The sequence below is a fragment of the Echiichthys vipera genome (genome assembly GCF_963691815.1).
Source record: "Echiichthys vipera genome assembly, chromosome: 6".
Taxonomy (NCBI): domain Eukaryota; kingdom Metazoa; phylum Chordata; class Actinopteri; order Perciformes; family Trachinidae; genus Echiichthys; species Echiichthys vipera.
In genome coordinates, this window is record NC_139831.1 from 22,387,719 (window position 1) to 22,402,127 (window position 14,409).

Consider the following 14,409-nt stretch of genomic DNA (forward strand, 5'->3'; position numbering starts at 1 on the left):
AGAAAATGTGTTCTACTCTCTCAGGCCTCCTGGAGTTCTCTCCCACCCTTCTACGATACTTCATCTCAGGTATGGGTTCATAACTAGAGTTAGATCCTGTGTATCTTGTAGTGTTGTAGTGTAAATTACTGCCCCTTGAAAAAGTCCCTAATGTCACGTATGGTAAAGAAGCTTCCTTCTGTCATCCTTTTTGATAAGTGGGAGGAAAAGACAAAGAAGTAAAGAAGACGAGGAACGGTAATATCACCTTATGTACTCGGTGCCTTCATAGCTGTTCAGATGCTCGACAAGCGTAGCCTAGAAGCTAAATCCACCTGTGGAGTTATTGGCTTCCCTCTGCTCTCTAGTCCAGTCCATCTGTTTGTCTGTAGTAGAAGTATAGAGCCCGTCACTACTTCCCTTGGCTAAGTTTCCTTTCAGGCCCTCCCTCTCCTCATTACTTTCAGGACAACTCTCAAGTTTCGGCGCGGCTGTGAAGAGGAGCCGTGAAGATCCAGCAGACGATTGTCATCTGTTTAATTTCTCTCTCTCTGATTGCGTCCGTACGCCTGATGAGTCACAGTTAACCCAGTCACACAGCTGTGTGATTCCCAGCGCACTGATTCATACAGTGCGCCGCCACAATGCCATCCGTTCCTCACTTGCCTCTTCCTTTCCTCTCCCTCACAAATTGCTAATGAAGTGAATCACAACTGTTTTTCCCCCGATCCCTTTGCCCCAACAGCTGATGGTGAGCGATTGCATCCACAATACTCTTTTAATTAGTATAGAGAATAAATTGGTTGAGCATGCCTTTTTCCTTAATTGCTTTTTCCTCAGCTTGGATTTAATTGGGCTGCAGCACTGTTTATTGATCTCCTTTGATGTGCTTTAATTTGGATAATTTTATATATTTATTTTGGAAGTGACGAGTCGGTTTATCGGTCGAATGAGAGTGTTAGGCAGCGGGGCTGGTACTGCAGCAAACTGCAGTATATTCAGTGAGCCTAGGGTCCAACGTGTGATGGCAACTAGGTGGGGAGATGATCAAACCCATAAGGCAGCAAAAGCAGCTCCACTCCAGTCTTAGAGGCCTCAAGTGAACAGCTCTTTGATCTCACATCAACACCTCATGAATGCCAATGTAGAGCAGTAAAGCAAGGGAGGCAGGCCTTCTAAGCCAGCTTTGACAGGCCTGCAGGCCAGTACATATTCCTTCCAGCAGCTAGTTTGTAGTTTGTGCCTGATTCACGCTGCGTCATCTCTCCCCCCCCTGCCTGCCACAACAAAGACCAATTTAAGGCCTCCGCCTTCATAGTTTCATAATTAGTGTGCTTATCTGCGTGTGATTGTGAGTTTGTTTGCTAGAATGTGTGTGTGTGTGCTTGTGAGAACATTTGTGTTATTGTTCTCCATTTACCCCCCCCCCCCCCCACACACACACACACACACACACACACACACACACTCCACCTATGTAACTCCACTTTCTCCCTCACAGGGGGTACCTTTACTCTGGCCGAGCTTGGAATATGCGAACCAACTCCGCCTCCACACCCCGCCGCCGTTCCCTACTGTCCCGACCTGGGCCTCCTCCAGAGGGGTTACTCCCTCAGCGCCGGCTCTGATGCTGACTCGGACCCAGAGGGGCCGCTGTCTCCAGAGCGGGCCATCCAGCTGTGGGCCGGACGAGGCAGGGTAAAGTCGCGACGCAGCTCAGGAGTGTCCAGCCGTGAGAACTCTGCCCTCACCCTCACCGACTCAGAGAATGATAACAAGTCTGATGACGAGTCAGGTAGGACAAAGGACTCTTGTGTATATCAAAATACATGCCCTTTGAGTTGAGAAAAAATTGAAGAAGGGAGTGAGTAAGACTTGAGGGAGTGAGAACAAATTGAGGAGGATGCGTTTGGACTGATATAGTATGATAGTCGATGTTTAAAGTAGGTTGTGAGCAAGAATATATATCTTACACAAGTTTGTCGATATTGTTGAAATCTGTAGAGAACCTCTCATAACAGTCATCCATTATATGAAATGCGAGTGAGTTGGATTTATTGATTGAGTCTGTTTCTGAACTGAAGAACAGTGGTTGGACCCCCCCCCCCCCCAAGAGAGCCATCCTTATTTACATCAATAGCACTTAGCCAGAGACTTCTAACCCTACTCTCTTATACCACTTATCTGCTGAGATCTCACAACCGGTCTGTCTGTCCAAATCTTTTGTATTTTTTGGGAGTTGGAGCATTTTAATTCTTGTGATCCAACACTGAGATACAGAGAGAGGATATCTTTGAACCTCCACGCAAATGTGTGAGTGGGATGCTCCCAGAGGGATTCTCCAACCTCCGGCAACTTTGTTTATTGCCAACTTCCTCATTTCCTTGTTATTCCTGACGCCGTTTTAAACCTGTGCAGGAGCCTCGCCGAGGTGTCAATAGGGGTTAATGAAAAGTGGATGGAAGGAAAAGCAACAGTCTAATTAATTGAATTCTCGGCAGAAACACATATCAGCTGTGGATCAACCTCTATTGGACTGCAGGCCTTCGAATCAGAAAACAACTTCTGTCGACTGATCAAACTACTCAACACCTATTAAACACATCAAGAATCACCTTCCCTGAGACGCGCCTCTCATCCCACCACCCGATAATTGCTTTGTGGTTAATTACCAAGCTAATCTCGCAGCCGCAGATATCAGCCGCGGCTCGCACTCCTTCTGTCTCAGGGCCAGGAGAACGCCATTGAGCGCTCTGACACCAGCATTTCCAGACCTTGTAAAATTAGCTTCTTAATCCTGCACTATATCATGATTATTGTGCCTGCAGTATGATGTCACTGCGTGTTGATTGTTGAGAAGATCAAAAGTTTTTGTTTTTTTTCCAGCTTCCAAAAAGAAACTTTATTCACTGATATTTCATCACAAGTATTTGAGCGCTCCTACAGGGTCTAAACATTCACTCGTCTGTTATGCAGAACATGTGTCAAATCAAAGTAAATTGAATTAAATTTAAGACCTCAGAAGTTCTATATTGAAGCATTCAGGGGAACCACTGGCTCACACCTTTAAGCTCGTCTCATGGTTTTTACAGACTGGAGATTTAGATCAGGCGTCTGCATTAATTTCTCTGCCAGTATGAAGAGATCAGAGGCAGCGCGCCAGCCTGATAAAAGAACCAGGTGCATGCGTGTGTCTGATCAAGTCGATTTGTTAGTTATTTAGTTGCTCTGAATAAGGAAATCTCACCCTTTGCGCCTGCAAACAGAGCATCTGATACTGAAGGCATGTCACACCTCAAAGCACCCAGACGAGAAAGATTTCACTCCCACCAGACCTAACGAGGGTGTGTGCCCCAAGCGGTGCGGCTGCTGAATTTGCAAGTGTGTGTATATGTACGTTACTGAGTCTGTCATTGTCTTTCTATTTGCTATTATGTCTGTCTACGGGTATGAAAGTGTGTATGAGCCCAAACCTTGCATGCGTGTGCAGAAGTGTGAAACAGGAGCAACGGGAGTGTCAAAACAGCAGGAAGAGGATCTGAGGGTCTAATAATAGAGATTGACAGAGGTAGACAGAGAAACAACATCATAAACGCATGCTAACAAATCAAAAAGACGGTGACGTGCTAAAACACCAAACGGCACGCTGTAGCATTCTCATCTCATTGCGTCTCTAACAAGCTTCAGAAGTCTCACCTCCACTTGCTCCTCCTCCTCCTCCTCCTCTTTATCCACCTCCTCTCCCGCCTTTCATTTTCATCGTTTATGCTCCTTCTTCTGTCTTCTCTTCGCTCATTCTGCGCTTCTCACCAATTCTTGTTATGCTCCTGTCAGTACAGCTTGCCAGCTTGACTGACAGGTGTCAATTTAAGGGTCTAGGTTTCCCCTTCAGGGCAAGAGTGTACATGTTGATGAATGTGCGTGTGTGCCCTATTGCAGATTTCACTACCAAAAATAGAAAGCCCAGAAAAAAACAGTGACAGATATCACAAACCTCAGGGAAAGTATAAATTGGGTTTGTGTGTTTATGTGTATGTGTCAACCCACTGCACTGCAATTGTTGGTTATTCACATCTTTCTTTTGTGTCATTTCTTTTAACTTCATGATTTCTGTTAGATAAGGCTAGAATAGATTAACTCTAAAATAAGTTGTGAATTAGGGAGACTGTCTTTCAATATTTCAGGTTCCTTTTTAAAGTGTTAATTCCTGAGGAAATGAAACATAACAAGACCCAAGTCGATAACAAATTAAAGAGTGTGATCCTTTGGATAGATAGCAGTCGTCAGTCACGGTGCCAAGTGCCTTTGCTAGTCTCAACACAATTAGCACACATGTTTACCTTCTGTAACTGGTAGAGACTTTGAATACTGTATGTTTTTGTAAGTAGAACTTCCAGTAGAACCAATTATTATAATATATGGATTAGCCTCTTTATTCTATGATTCTCACGCATGTACACATAGCTTTGAAATTTAAATATTTAAAGACACAAGCTCTTCCAGACACATATGCACTGCTGAGCAACATGATTTCACTGTTGTGTTATAAATGCAGCAAAATATATGCATACAAACATACAGTATAAAGACTGCATTAACAGGAAATTAAATAATAAATGGACAGTTTTTTTTTCAGATTTTCTAATTAGAATATATTGTTATTATTATTTCACTATCTTTATCTGTGAATTGACTTTGTGCAGTTGTCATAGAGATTTTCATGTTATTTTGGTGGTTTCAATAACAAGTTGCTTTAAATCCTTGAGTCTTGTTAATGAAGGATAATAACATATGCCTGCTGTGTGTCACATTGTCACGCAAAGAAAAACAATTAAGACCATTGTATTTTCATGGATTTTGGAATCAAAATCTCAAGTTTCTCTTAACAATAACAATAACAACCTAAGGGTTTGACTGATACCTATCATTACCAATAAGTTCTTATAGCATGGAGACGTTGTTTACTGATATGATTTAAGAGAAGATATACTAGTCTGCTTTCCCAGCTATGAGCCAAAAAGCTAATGCTAATCTTATGATAGTGTGATTGAAAGTCAGTAACATTGCAAATGTTTGACAAACAGTATATGATTTGACAGTTTGTCTAAGGACAAGACAAGATAGCTATCCAGGAGGCTTGAGTGATATGACGAGATTAACACCATACTGGTTGACCACCATAACTTAACAATATTTAATTAGTTTATGCAATGCCTGTAATGAATATTTAACTATATTCAACTCTAATAATTCATCCAAACACTCTTGTAGGAAAGCACATTGCTATTGCAGGATTAGAAAGCTAGCAAGCCAATTGGTTAGTTAGCTTGCTTTTCACCGTGCTTTCATGCAACGCCAGTTAAGTAAGATGTGGTTCATCTATGTAGTAGTTTCCTCTGCCTACCTCTGGTACCTGTTAAATCAGTTTCTAAACTAAAACTCTGTGATTATTTTTTCAATTGTGTTTTTTTTTAATGTACTGCTAAATTCCAACTACCGACAAGTATGTAAACCCTGCTAAATTAGTTTCCTAAATGCAACTCAGGGATTTCAAAGTTCCCCTACGTTCAGCTTTATTGTCAAGTATTGAATAAAGACACTTGGCTTTTATTGCCCCTTCCAGACACTATTAAAATAAAGAGACTAGAACGTTGACTTGAGAGAGAGCCAATACAACTTTCGTTTGCACAAGCAACACAGTGAGACAAACAAATATGGGCATAGAGAGCGGCATTGGGAGATTTCATTTTAACAAAGTGGAGGAAGAGATTTACTGTCACACTGTGCACTGCCTCGTAAAACGTCCGTCTGGAAACACAGGCAGGAGAATAGGAGAGCTTGTAAATTCCCACAGCAGTGCCTGATGACTGCATCCAAACTGCATTGATCAGGAGCGAGAATGATTAAAACATGCATTAGATGAAATAGGATCAGGCTTTGACATTGATTTAAACCTGAAGCCCAGGGCAGACTTTATGGGCAAAATCCATAGTCCAGTGCTCTACACATGCTTGTGGGGGGGATCCATAGGCCTCTGTGTTTCCCTCTTATTAAAGAGCAGTCTGTTTAGGAAACAGGCTGAATCTAATTGAACTTCAACATTGTTTTCTGTCAATAAATCTTGGCTTTACTCATATGGCCGACTTTATGAACACAGACACTCACTCCACAGTGGAGTCCCCGTCCAATCATACCTGCATTCTGTTTAGCTGCTTTCAAGCGATATCCCAGTCGTCCTTTCTTCTCTGGCTCAATCTCTCCATCTGGCCGACTGGATAATGACTCATAGGGTAGTATTGCGACGTATGTGACAGGATGTATTAATCTCGTAATTAGAGAATGAAAATGTGGCGCTGAATGTAGTCCGGCCTTTCTGTCTAACCCTTACCTCCCAACCCCTCACCTACGCCTGGGCATGCTCAGTTGCCTTTTCTCCCTTGCTGGATCCTTCTTTATTGGTGTTTTGTTTAGTTTTTTTACTCTGTGAAACTGGCTTATGTTGCTTAAATTTATGTTAATTCTCTTCTTTGACAATGCACAAAAACTTTTTTAAATGCCCCTTAAAACATCTGCAGTCAAAAGTTTTTTGGTAGCTGGAGCTGTAATTATGCTTTATAAAAGCCATGTTGGGCAAAGTGATTCCTGATTAACTAATCAAATCTGCTAGCACAGGTGGCAGAGTGCCTGCACCCGCCCTGTCCTCTTTATTCTTTTTTAATGTACCACACAAATCCATCCATAAATCAAACCAAATCAACCACGTTCAACTTGGCTGATGTTGTTACTTTAGGGATAATTTTGAAGTGGAGTGCTCAAAGGATTGTTTTGCAATCAAGGTAAATTAAGATAATGTTTAATCATGATCATTTTGAATTTGAATAAAAAGTTCTCTATACTTTGGAATACATATTGTAATTATATGTCACAATGATTGTAAGAGCCTTTTCTTTCCACCATAGCCATTCTCAGCACTCGGTCCATGCAGCTCCTGTCTATCAAACTCAAGCAACACTTATAGAGTTGGACTGCTGGGGTCCCCCAAGACCACTGCTGTCCCCTCAGGGTCTCTGTGAGTGTGTGTATGTGTGAGAGTGAGAGCTTGTGTTTGCGTGCGTGTAAGAAGGGTTGGGGGCATTAGCCTCTGATTGAGTTTTCAGAGAGCAACGTGGGGTGCGAAAGGCTCGACAATGGTCTAACAGAATTAGTAGCTTGTGATGAATGGTGTGTGAGAGCAGCACTGACAGCTCGCTTTCACAAACACACGCGCCTGTGAGTGTATGCGCACGTTTGTGTGTGTGCATGTACGCCTCAATACTTCACCCACTGGTTCAAGGACTTTTTGTCCATGCAGCGAGAGCAACGCTTACTGGAATGAGCATACTAGTTGTGCACACACACTTACTTACACACACTGTCTGTCTTTAGGTTAAGCCTAGGGTTTGAAAAATGCCCCACAGTCAGGATCAATAAAGATTGGTCTATTTAACATACTGAACAAAGCACTCATACATGTTCACACGCTTGCACAAACACAGGGATGAATAGAAACGTAAACATTCACAACCTTCAGTGTGCGTCTCTGACTCAAGAAAGACATTACTGGACCAGTTATTGAAGTAAAGACACACACAAAGACAGGCACACAGGAAGGCAGGTGCACAATCACAAACACACACAGAGATGCATAAGAGCAGTGTTTAATAAAAGCCCTGGGATATTGATCACAGTAGATGGATGCTAACTCACATTAAAGGGAGGGAGCCTGGAGTGATACAGAGAAAAGAAGAAGAAGAGGGAAATATGAACAAGGAATAAATGGAAAGGGAGGGAAGGAAGAGGGATTTTTCACATACATTTGACAATGAGGGCACTGAAATAATAAATGTTACTGCGTATTGTTGGGAGAAGGCAGCAGTTGCATCCTCAGTGAGGGCCCACCCATACTTACAGTATTATCATCAAGTAAAAGAGAGTCACAGGAGCATTGGAATATCATTGGTGTCAGATTTGTAACTTTCTGACGACTATGCTGCGGCTCTAATAGGGAATTTAGTTAGCCGTAATGGCCTCTCATGCCATCTTCAGACCTGCCAGAGAAAGAGAGGGGAAAGAGAGGGAGAGAAAGGTAGAGACAGGAGCACTGAGAGCAAACTGAGAATTCTCCAGCCAATTATGAGTGATCATATTTTTGTCTGCATGCTGCTGTAGCTACTTTTATAGTTTAATGTCAGCGCTTTGCTTCCTAATGAATGCTGGAGGTATGAGATTGTGAGTAAGAATGAGGCAAAAAAAATGTGGATCATCACGGGGTGGGAGGCTGCATTCACTTTATTTTTTGTTTTCAACCATATCCACTTTGTACTTATTTTGCTTTTGTTTGTGCTTTTCCTTTCCAGTTTTGTTTTGACACTCAAACTCATGCTTTCTTTCTTGATTCGTCATAACTCTTTTTTGTTTATTTTTCTTCTGCTTTTTCTTTCTTTTTTCAATTCCCACTTCTCCAGCTTACCTAGATGATGAGGAGGATGAGGATCCATTTGGGGACTATGTAATCAGTAAGTCATGACTGTAGCCTCTCTTAGGGTGTTTTCAAACCTATTATGTGTTTGCTCTGGTCCTAATATGTTGGTGAGTTTGTAAACTTGTAGCATTTTCCCCTTGGTTTGGATTCTTTTTACACAGAGAAAAAGCCAAGCAAACCAAAATACATCACTACAAACCATGCGAAAATGTTCACTCGTTTCTTGGTCAGATGAGTCTGGGGTCTGAGCAAGAAAGTAGATACAGAAAGAAGGTTTTGTCTTCTGGACTACTTCATTACTTTGCAATTCTATGGCTAACTGCTGCTACTACTATGCAAGCTGCTATAGCTTGCGGGTCGTATCTAGATGTCAACCCTAGATTCGCGAATATTCTTGCAAGACTCGCCGCTCCATGACCTTTCCTAACCATCTTGCAAGAGTTTTCACAAATCTTGAGATACCATCTAGAAACGACCCAGTTTGTGTGCTCAGCCACATCACAGAATGCAAAGCACACCTGGCTATTGGGGCTGTTTACTAAGTTCACACCTGCCCAAATTGATGGCACCAAGGGGGAAAAATGAACCAGAGTCCGAGTTAACCGGAATAGTGCAGCTGTGAAAATGTCCTTAGATAACTCCTCAGGCCCGTATACTTGTGTGTGATTGTATTTGATATGCTTTTGTGCTCTCAGTTTGTTGTATTTGTCCATCCGTGGTTATAAGTTGATGTTGTGTTTTTTTATAAGAGGCTGTTGCACACAATGGAATATCTTCTCACTGGGCTCCAGCTGAGAGTACAACATTATCCCTGAGTCTCTGCTTTTGAAAGTATGATTGCACATATTACTGTAATTGTTAATGAAACATTACATATTCTTCAGTCCTTTGTTAAACATTCTCAGGATGTGGGCATTAGGTGGAAAAATAGGGCAGTAAAATAATTGGTTTCTGTACATTACTCTTGTATTTCATCTGATACAAGCCAGCCATTGTTCTTCTTCACATGCCTCGTCTACATTTACGAGCTCCTTTCATTATGATCTCCTGTTCATTAGCACACATCCAAGTGGTTAATCTCTTTGCACTTGATCAGAGAAAATTTCCCAGAGGGTTTTTTTTCCTCCCCTACCCGGAAAGTTAACCGTATTTACCCGTGTCTCGGAGATTGTTTGTCTCTATGAGCGTGAATTAGTGTTAATGTTTGTGTTATCAGGCTGTGGCGTTTTCATCTGTTTTTATTAGAAGAATCAGAGTAGTGAGAGAGAGAGTAGAGAAGAAGGGAAAAAAACCTACCTATGTATTAGGAGGGGAAGGTTTTTTCATATGGTTTACCTAATAGCTTTTGTTGTACACATAATGAACATGTTAGACGTACAGCTCAAGGTCACAACCTAGAAAGGTTGAACAGAAACAAAGGAAGACACTCTGCACTTGGCAGCAAAGAAGGAGGAAGACAGGTTTGTAGGATCATGTAAAGGTTAATCTTCTTGAAACACTTTTAAATAAAAAGAAAGGTGAAAGGTTTCAGCACATAGTTACAGGAACACACATTGAGTAAGTGAACTCTCTCTCACACACAAAGTGTGCGAGATACAGTATACTGTATATGGTCTACTATAGTATCTTAATTGTTGTTTTAATGATGTGTGAAATTACAATATTGAGTATGTCCCTAATTTTGCATAAATCAAACAATCAAAACACGCCTTTTGGAGAGGCCACAAACTCACTGTATGGGTAAGCCTAGTTGCCAGATTGGACTGTTCTCAGCCAAACTATTTGGGTGGTTTTGTCATAGGGTTTTTTGTGTGTCTGGCTTGGAAACATAATCTCAATTTGGCAACCCTGACTGGCACGTGGGCATTGAGAATGCATGCCGTTTTCACGCTTCACAACAACAAACCAAGCTAACATAGCTGCTTCTATGGCTGAAGTTAAAAAAATGCGGGAACAAACAGCCCCAGGAGACAAAACACAAACTCTAACAGCCTCGGAATCAACGTTGTTAGATGTAATAGCTAAACGTGAATCATCCTCACACACATGAAGGTGGAATGACTTCGAAAACACTGATGTTGCTCAAAGGATGGAAAACTGCAAAGTATGCCAGAAAGCAGTTGCCGTAAAAGCCTGACAACAAACTTGTTTCACCATCTGCGTATTAACCACCGAAATCCCCAAAGATATTGGGATATTGATTTTTGTCAATATCACACACCCCTAACACACACACACATACAAACACACACACACACACACACACACACACACACACACACACACACACACACACACACACACACACACACACACACAAAGTATATATATACGGAAATATTATGCAGCTTAGAGACTAACCAAACCTACACACAAAGTGTATGAATTATGGAACTATATGACAGACACCTTTGAGTGAAATTGCTGTTAATATAAATTCAGACTTTGCTCTCCAGCTTATAAATTAAAATACTTGTATGAGGCAAAGTTATCACAGCTGCTATTTACTGATATTAATTTCCCTCTATGCCTTACGATATTACTTTCTGTCTTTGGGAACACTTCAGAAATATACTATTTGCTGTGTGCAGTCTCCTTCTGGTAGGTAAATATTCACAACTTCCTTGGAAATTAAAGTCTTGAAATATGATTTGCTATAGAGCATATATACAGTACACTATATAATAACTGGGAACATCCCTACACTAACTTTATTCTGATGCATTTCAATATATAAAGTAGTATTAGAAAAAGCAAGGAACAAGGAAAGTATCCACTTGATTCAGAAACATTATTTTACTTGAAATGTGTCAAAGACAACGAAGCTGACAGTTCATTACTGATACAGAAGATACAGTATTACCAATAGCCAAAGCCTGACAACTGTACAAATCAAAAACTCTCATTCTCTTACCACCACCAGTTCTGCAATTATTAAAGCAGTATTTCAGGTTGGTATAGTTGAACTGTTTAGCTCTTCTGCAGTGTTCAATCTCCACCAAGAGCTACCCTGCCTGACACCACAGGCTTTCTAAATGTATGTCTACATTTTATTCCCAAATTGAAGTAAGGAATATTAAGTTCTTTCAGGAAGTAAGGTCCAGCATAGATAATTAAAAATCATACTTTATGTATTTTTGTTGTTTATCTCAATTCAAAATGAGTGACAAATATGTACTTTTTCATCTCAAGTAACCAACTTACCTTAATCATATTTCTCCAAATGTCAGCATTTATCAAAGTGCAGCATATGATGAGCTATCAACCAAGTCAAACATTTAAACACTCCAAGTCACATGTCACCTGTCTAAAGAATGATTTACAACCCACCAGTGACTGTAGAGGACATCAGGCTACACTGTCATCAATCTTGTGAAGTGGCAGATAGGCAATAGTGTCAGTGCTTGATAGATGCAAAGAACAGCCCTTATTGGTACATCATCTGACCATTATCTATTCATATACTGGTTTCACCATCAAAACTATATGAATGAATTAATTTTGTTTTCGTGTCTGGTCATGTTACTATGACCCATCCCATCCCATACATGATTATAAAGACACCTAAAAAACCTACAAAAACAATGTCCAGAACAACCAAAAACTAAGCATATAAATATAAATATAAAAGATAAAAATAAAATAAACAAATAAATAAAAATAAGTAGAATATGATACGTGCATATATATTGCCCTATAAATAACAAAACAAAGCAGTAGATAAGCATAAACACAGGAGTTTTTTTTATGTTTTTCTCCTAACCATCATTTTTCTCCTCCTGTCCCAGGCTATGAACACATATTTATAAAATGCATACACATGATCAAAAAAAAAGTTCAATCAAAGCTACATCCTCCAAACCTATTAAATCAACATCAGGAGCATCAACTTTTTTAAACAGCTTTTGGCGTAAATCACAATATAAATGGCAATATAAAATAAATATTCATAACTTTCATCCTCCACAATGTTCAAATCACAGTATTCACAGAGTCTTACTCTGATACTCCTCTATATCAGCCAGTTTCGATGTGCAGTGGCAATATTTTTCACACTTCTATTCTTCTTTAAACAAACAATAGGTTCTCAGTTTTTTGTTTTGTTTTGAAGATTTCTTCTGCCCAACGCCTTTTACATATCATCTGCATTTCCAAACCAACCCCAGCTAACTCCTCAATTGATCTTTCATAATAGTGTTGTTCAAGCCCACAATCCACCAGTAAAGCAAAAACCTCTGAAACCTATTCACAGACAGATCCAAGAAAACTATAAATGTGAATGTTTTTGGCTGAGTGAAGACTATTCCACTATTTTGTTACTGATATGTTTGCCTGTGTGGGTTTTTCGTTTGTTAGACTTATAAAGGGCTTTACATCTGGTTGTGAAATTGCTTTGTCAGTATGTTTCAAACCTCATATGTTGCTGTTAATATGATAATATGATTAATATGTAGCCTTGATTTAGCCACACTCGCTCTATTGATGGCAGTGTTGGTCTGTTGGTCGTGCCACCACTTTGTTCCATACTGAAATATATCATCAACTTTTGGATTAATTGCCATGAAATTTGACACATATATGGTGCCCAGACAGATGATGCCAATGACTTTGGTGATCCCCTGGCTTTTTCTTTTAGCACCTCTATGAGTCTGACATTTATGGGTCTACGTGAAATGTCTGAACAACTATTGGATGATAATTTGCTACAGACATTTATGTCCTCCTCAGGATTAATTGTAATACTTTTGGTGAGCCCCTGACTTTTCACTCTTACCCCATTCCCATCATCTTCAGCTGCACTGCTATTGTAGCAAATGTTAGGATTTTAACATGCCGAACATATATGGTCAATGCCATGGTAAGAGTTAATGGGGCATTGCTCGAAATACTGAAGAAAAAGTTGCGCCCACATCTTAGTTAGCATGCTGATGTGTTCATTTTGCGCAAAGCACTGTGCCACTATAGTATCACAGAGTTTCTATGTAGACTTGTCTTGTTTAAAGATAAGGTGGTACCAGTACATGTTCTCAGTCTTCAGATTATTTGATTGGAAATATACCAGAAAGGTACCGGCAGCTTGCTAGACAAGAAATAAAGAACAAGAGGGCTCTGGAAGGAGAAGTGAGCGGCAGAATATATGTTATAGAACAGATGAATATGACCATTGGCTGAAATGTTGCCAGCTATCTTCACAATATGAAGAACTGAGTGTTAAAAAACACTTTTGTTTGTTACCCAACACAATAGCTTAGATACTATCTGCAATTCTACAGATATCCTTATGTATAGATGCTATAGGGCACCCTGAGCTGTAATGGAAAACATTATTGATCTTGAGAAATTTTGTCTCGAGAGGAGAGTCTGAGTTTTATAATGCGGTTTGGCTTTTGTTCACAATTCTTCCTTTTATATTATCGCGCTTATAGCAAGTGTTTATAAGTGTGTAGTCTGTGGAGGAGCTGATAATTTTACTGTAAGTGTGAGTCTTTAAAATATATCCATATAACCTTAACCTTTTTCACCCATGCAGATTTTTTGGCATGCTCATCATTACTAATTCAAACTGTACAGTCCAAATAGTTTCCAATTGGTGCCATGAAGCTGCCATGAATAGTAGCATCTAGGATTAGATTTTTTTGCTGAATTTGCGTGTGATGAAGCCAGAATGAACTGGCGTCAACCAGTGAGTAAAAGTGATTGATCCAACTTTGAAGCTATTTAAGGGGTGAATTTAAGGGAAAGTGTACAGTTCATGTGGCTAATAAAGTATAAATGCATCACAGCAAACCTGCCAGATCGCCCATGGTGGAAGGATGCTGAGGCATGGGAAGACATAAAGTTCGCAATCCATGTTCTGCATGACAAGAAAGCACAATATGACAGGGCTAACAGTTTGGAGACTGCTGACA

The 14,409-nt window shown here is 40.3% G+C and overlaps 1 protein-coding gene across 1 annotated transcript in view; it reads left to right on the forward strand.

The window, feature by feature from the left end:
- tenm2a (teneurin transmembrane protein 2a) overlaps positions 1 to 14,409 on the forward strand; it is a gene marked incomplete at both ends in the record, with an annotated part of 168,389 nt that overhangs the window by 21,500 nt on the left and 132,480 nt on the right. Inside the window, 2 exon segments of the mRNA XM_083915704.1 lie at positions 25 to 69; positions 1,481 to 1,774. Coding sequence (XP_083771830.1) covers positions 25 to 69; positions 1,481 to 1,774 — 339 coding nt within the window.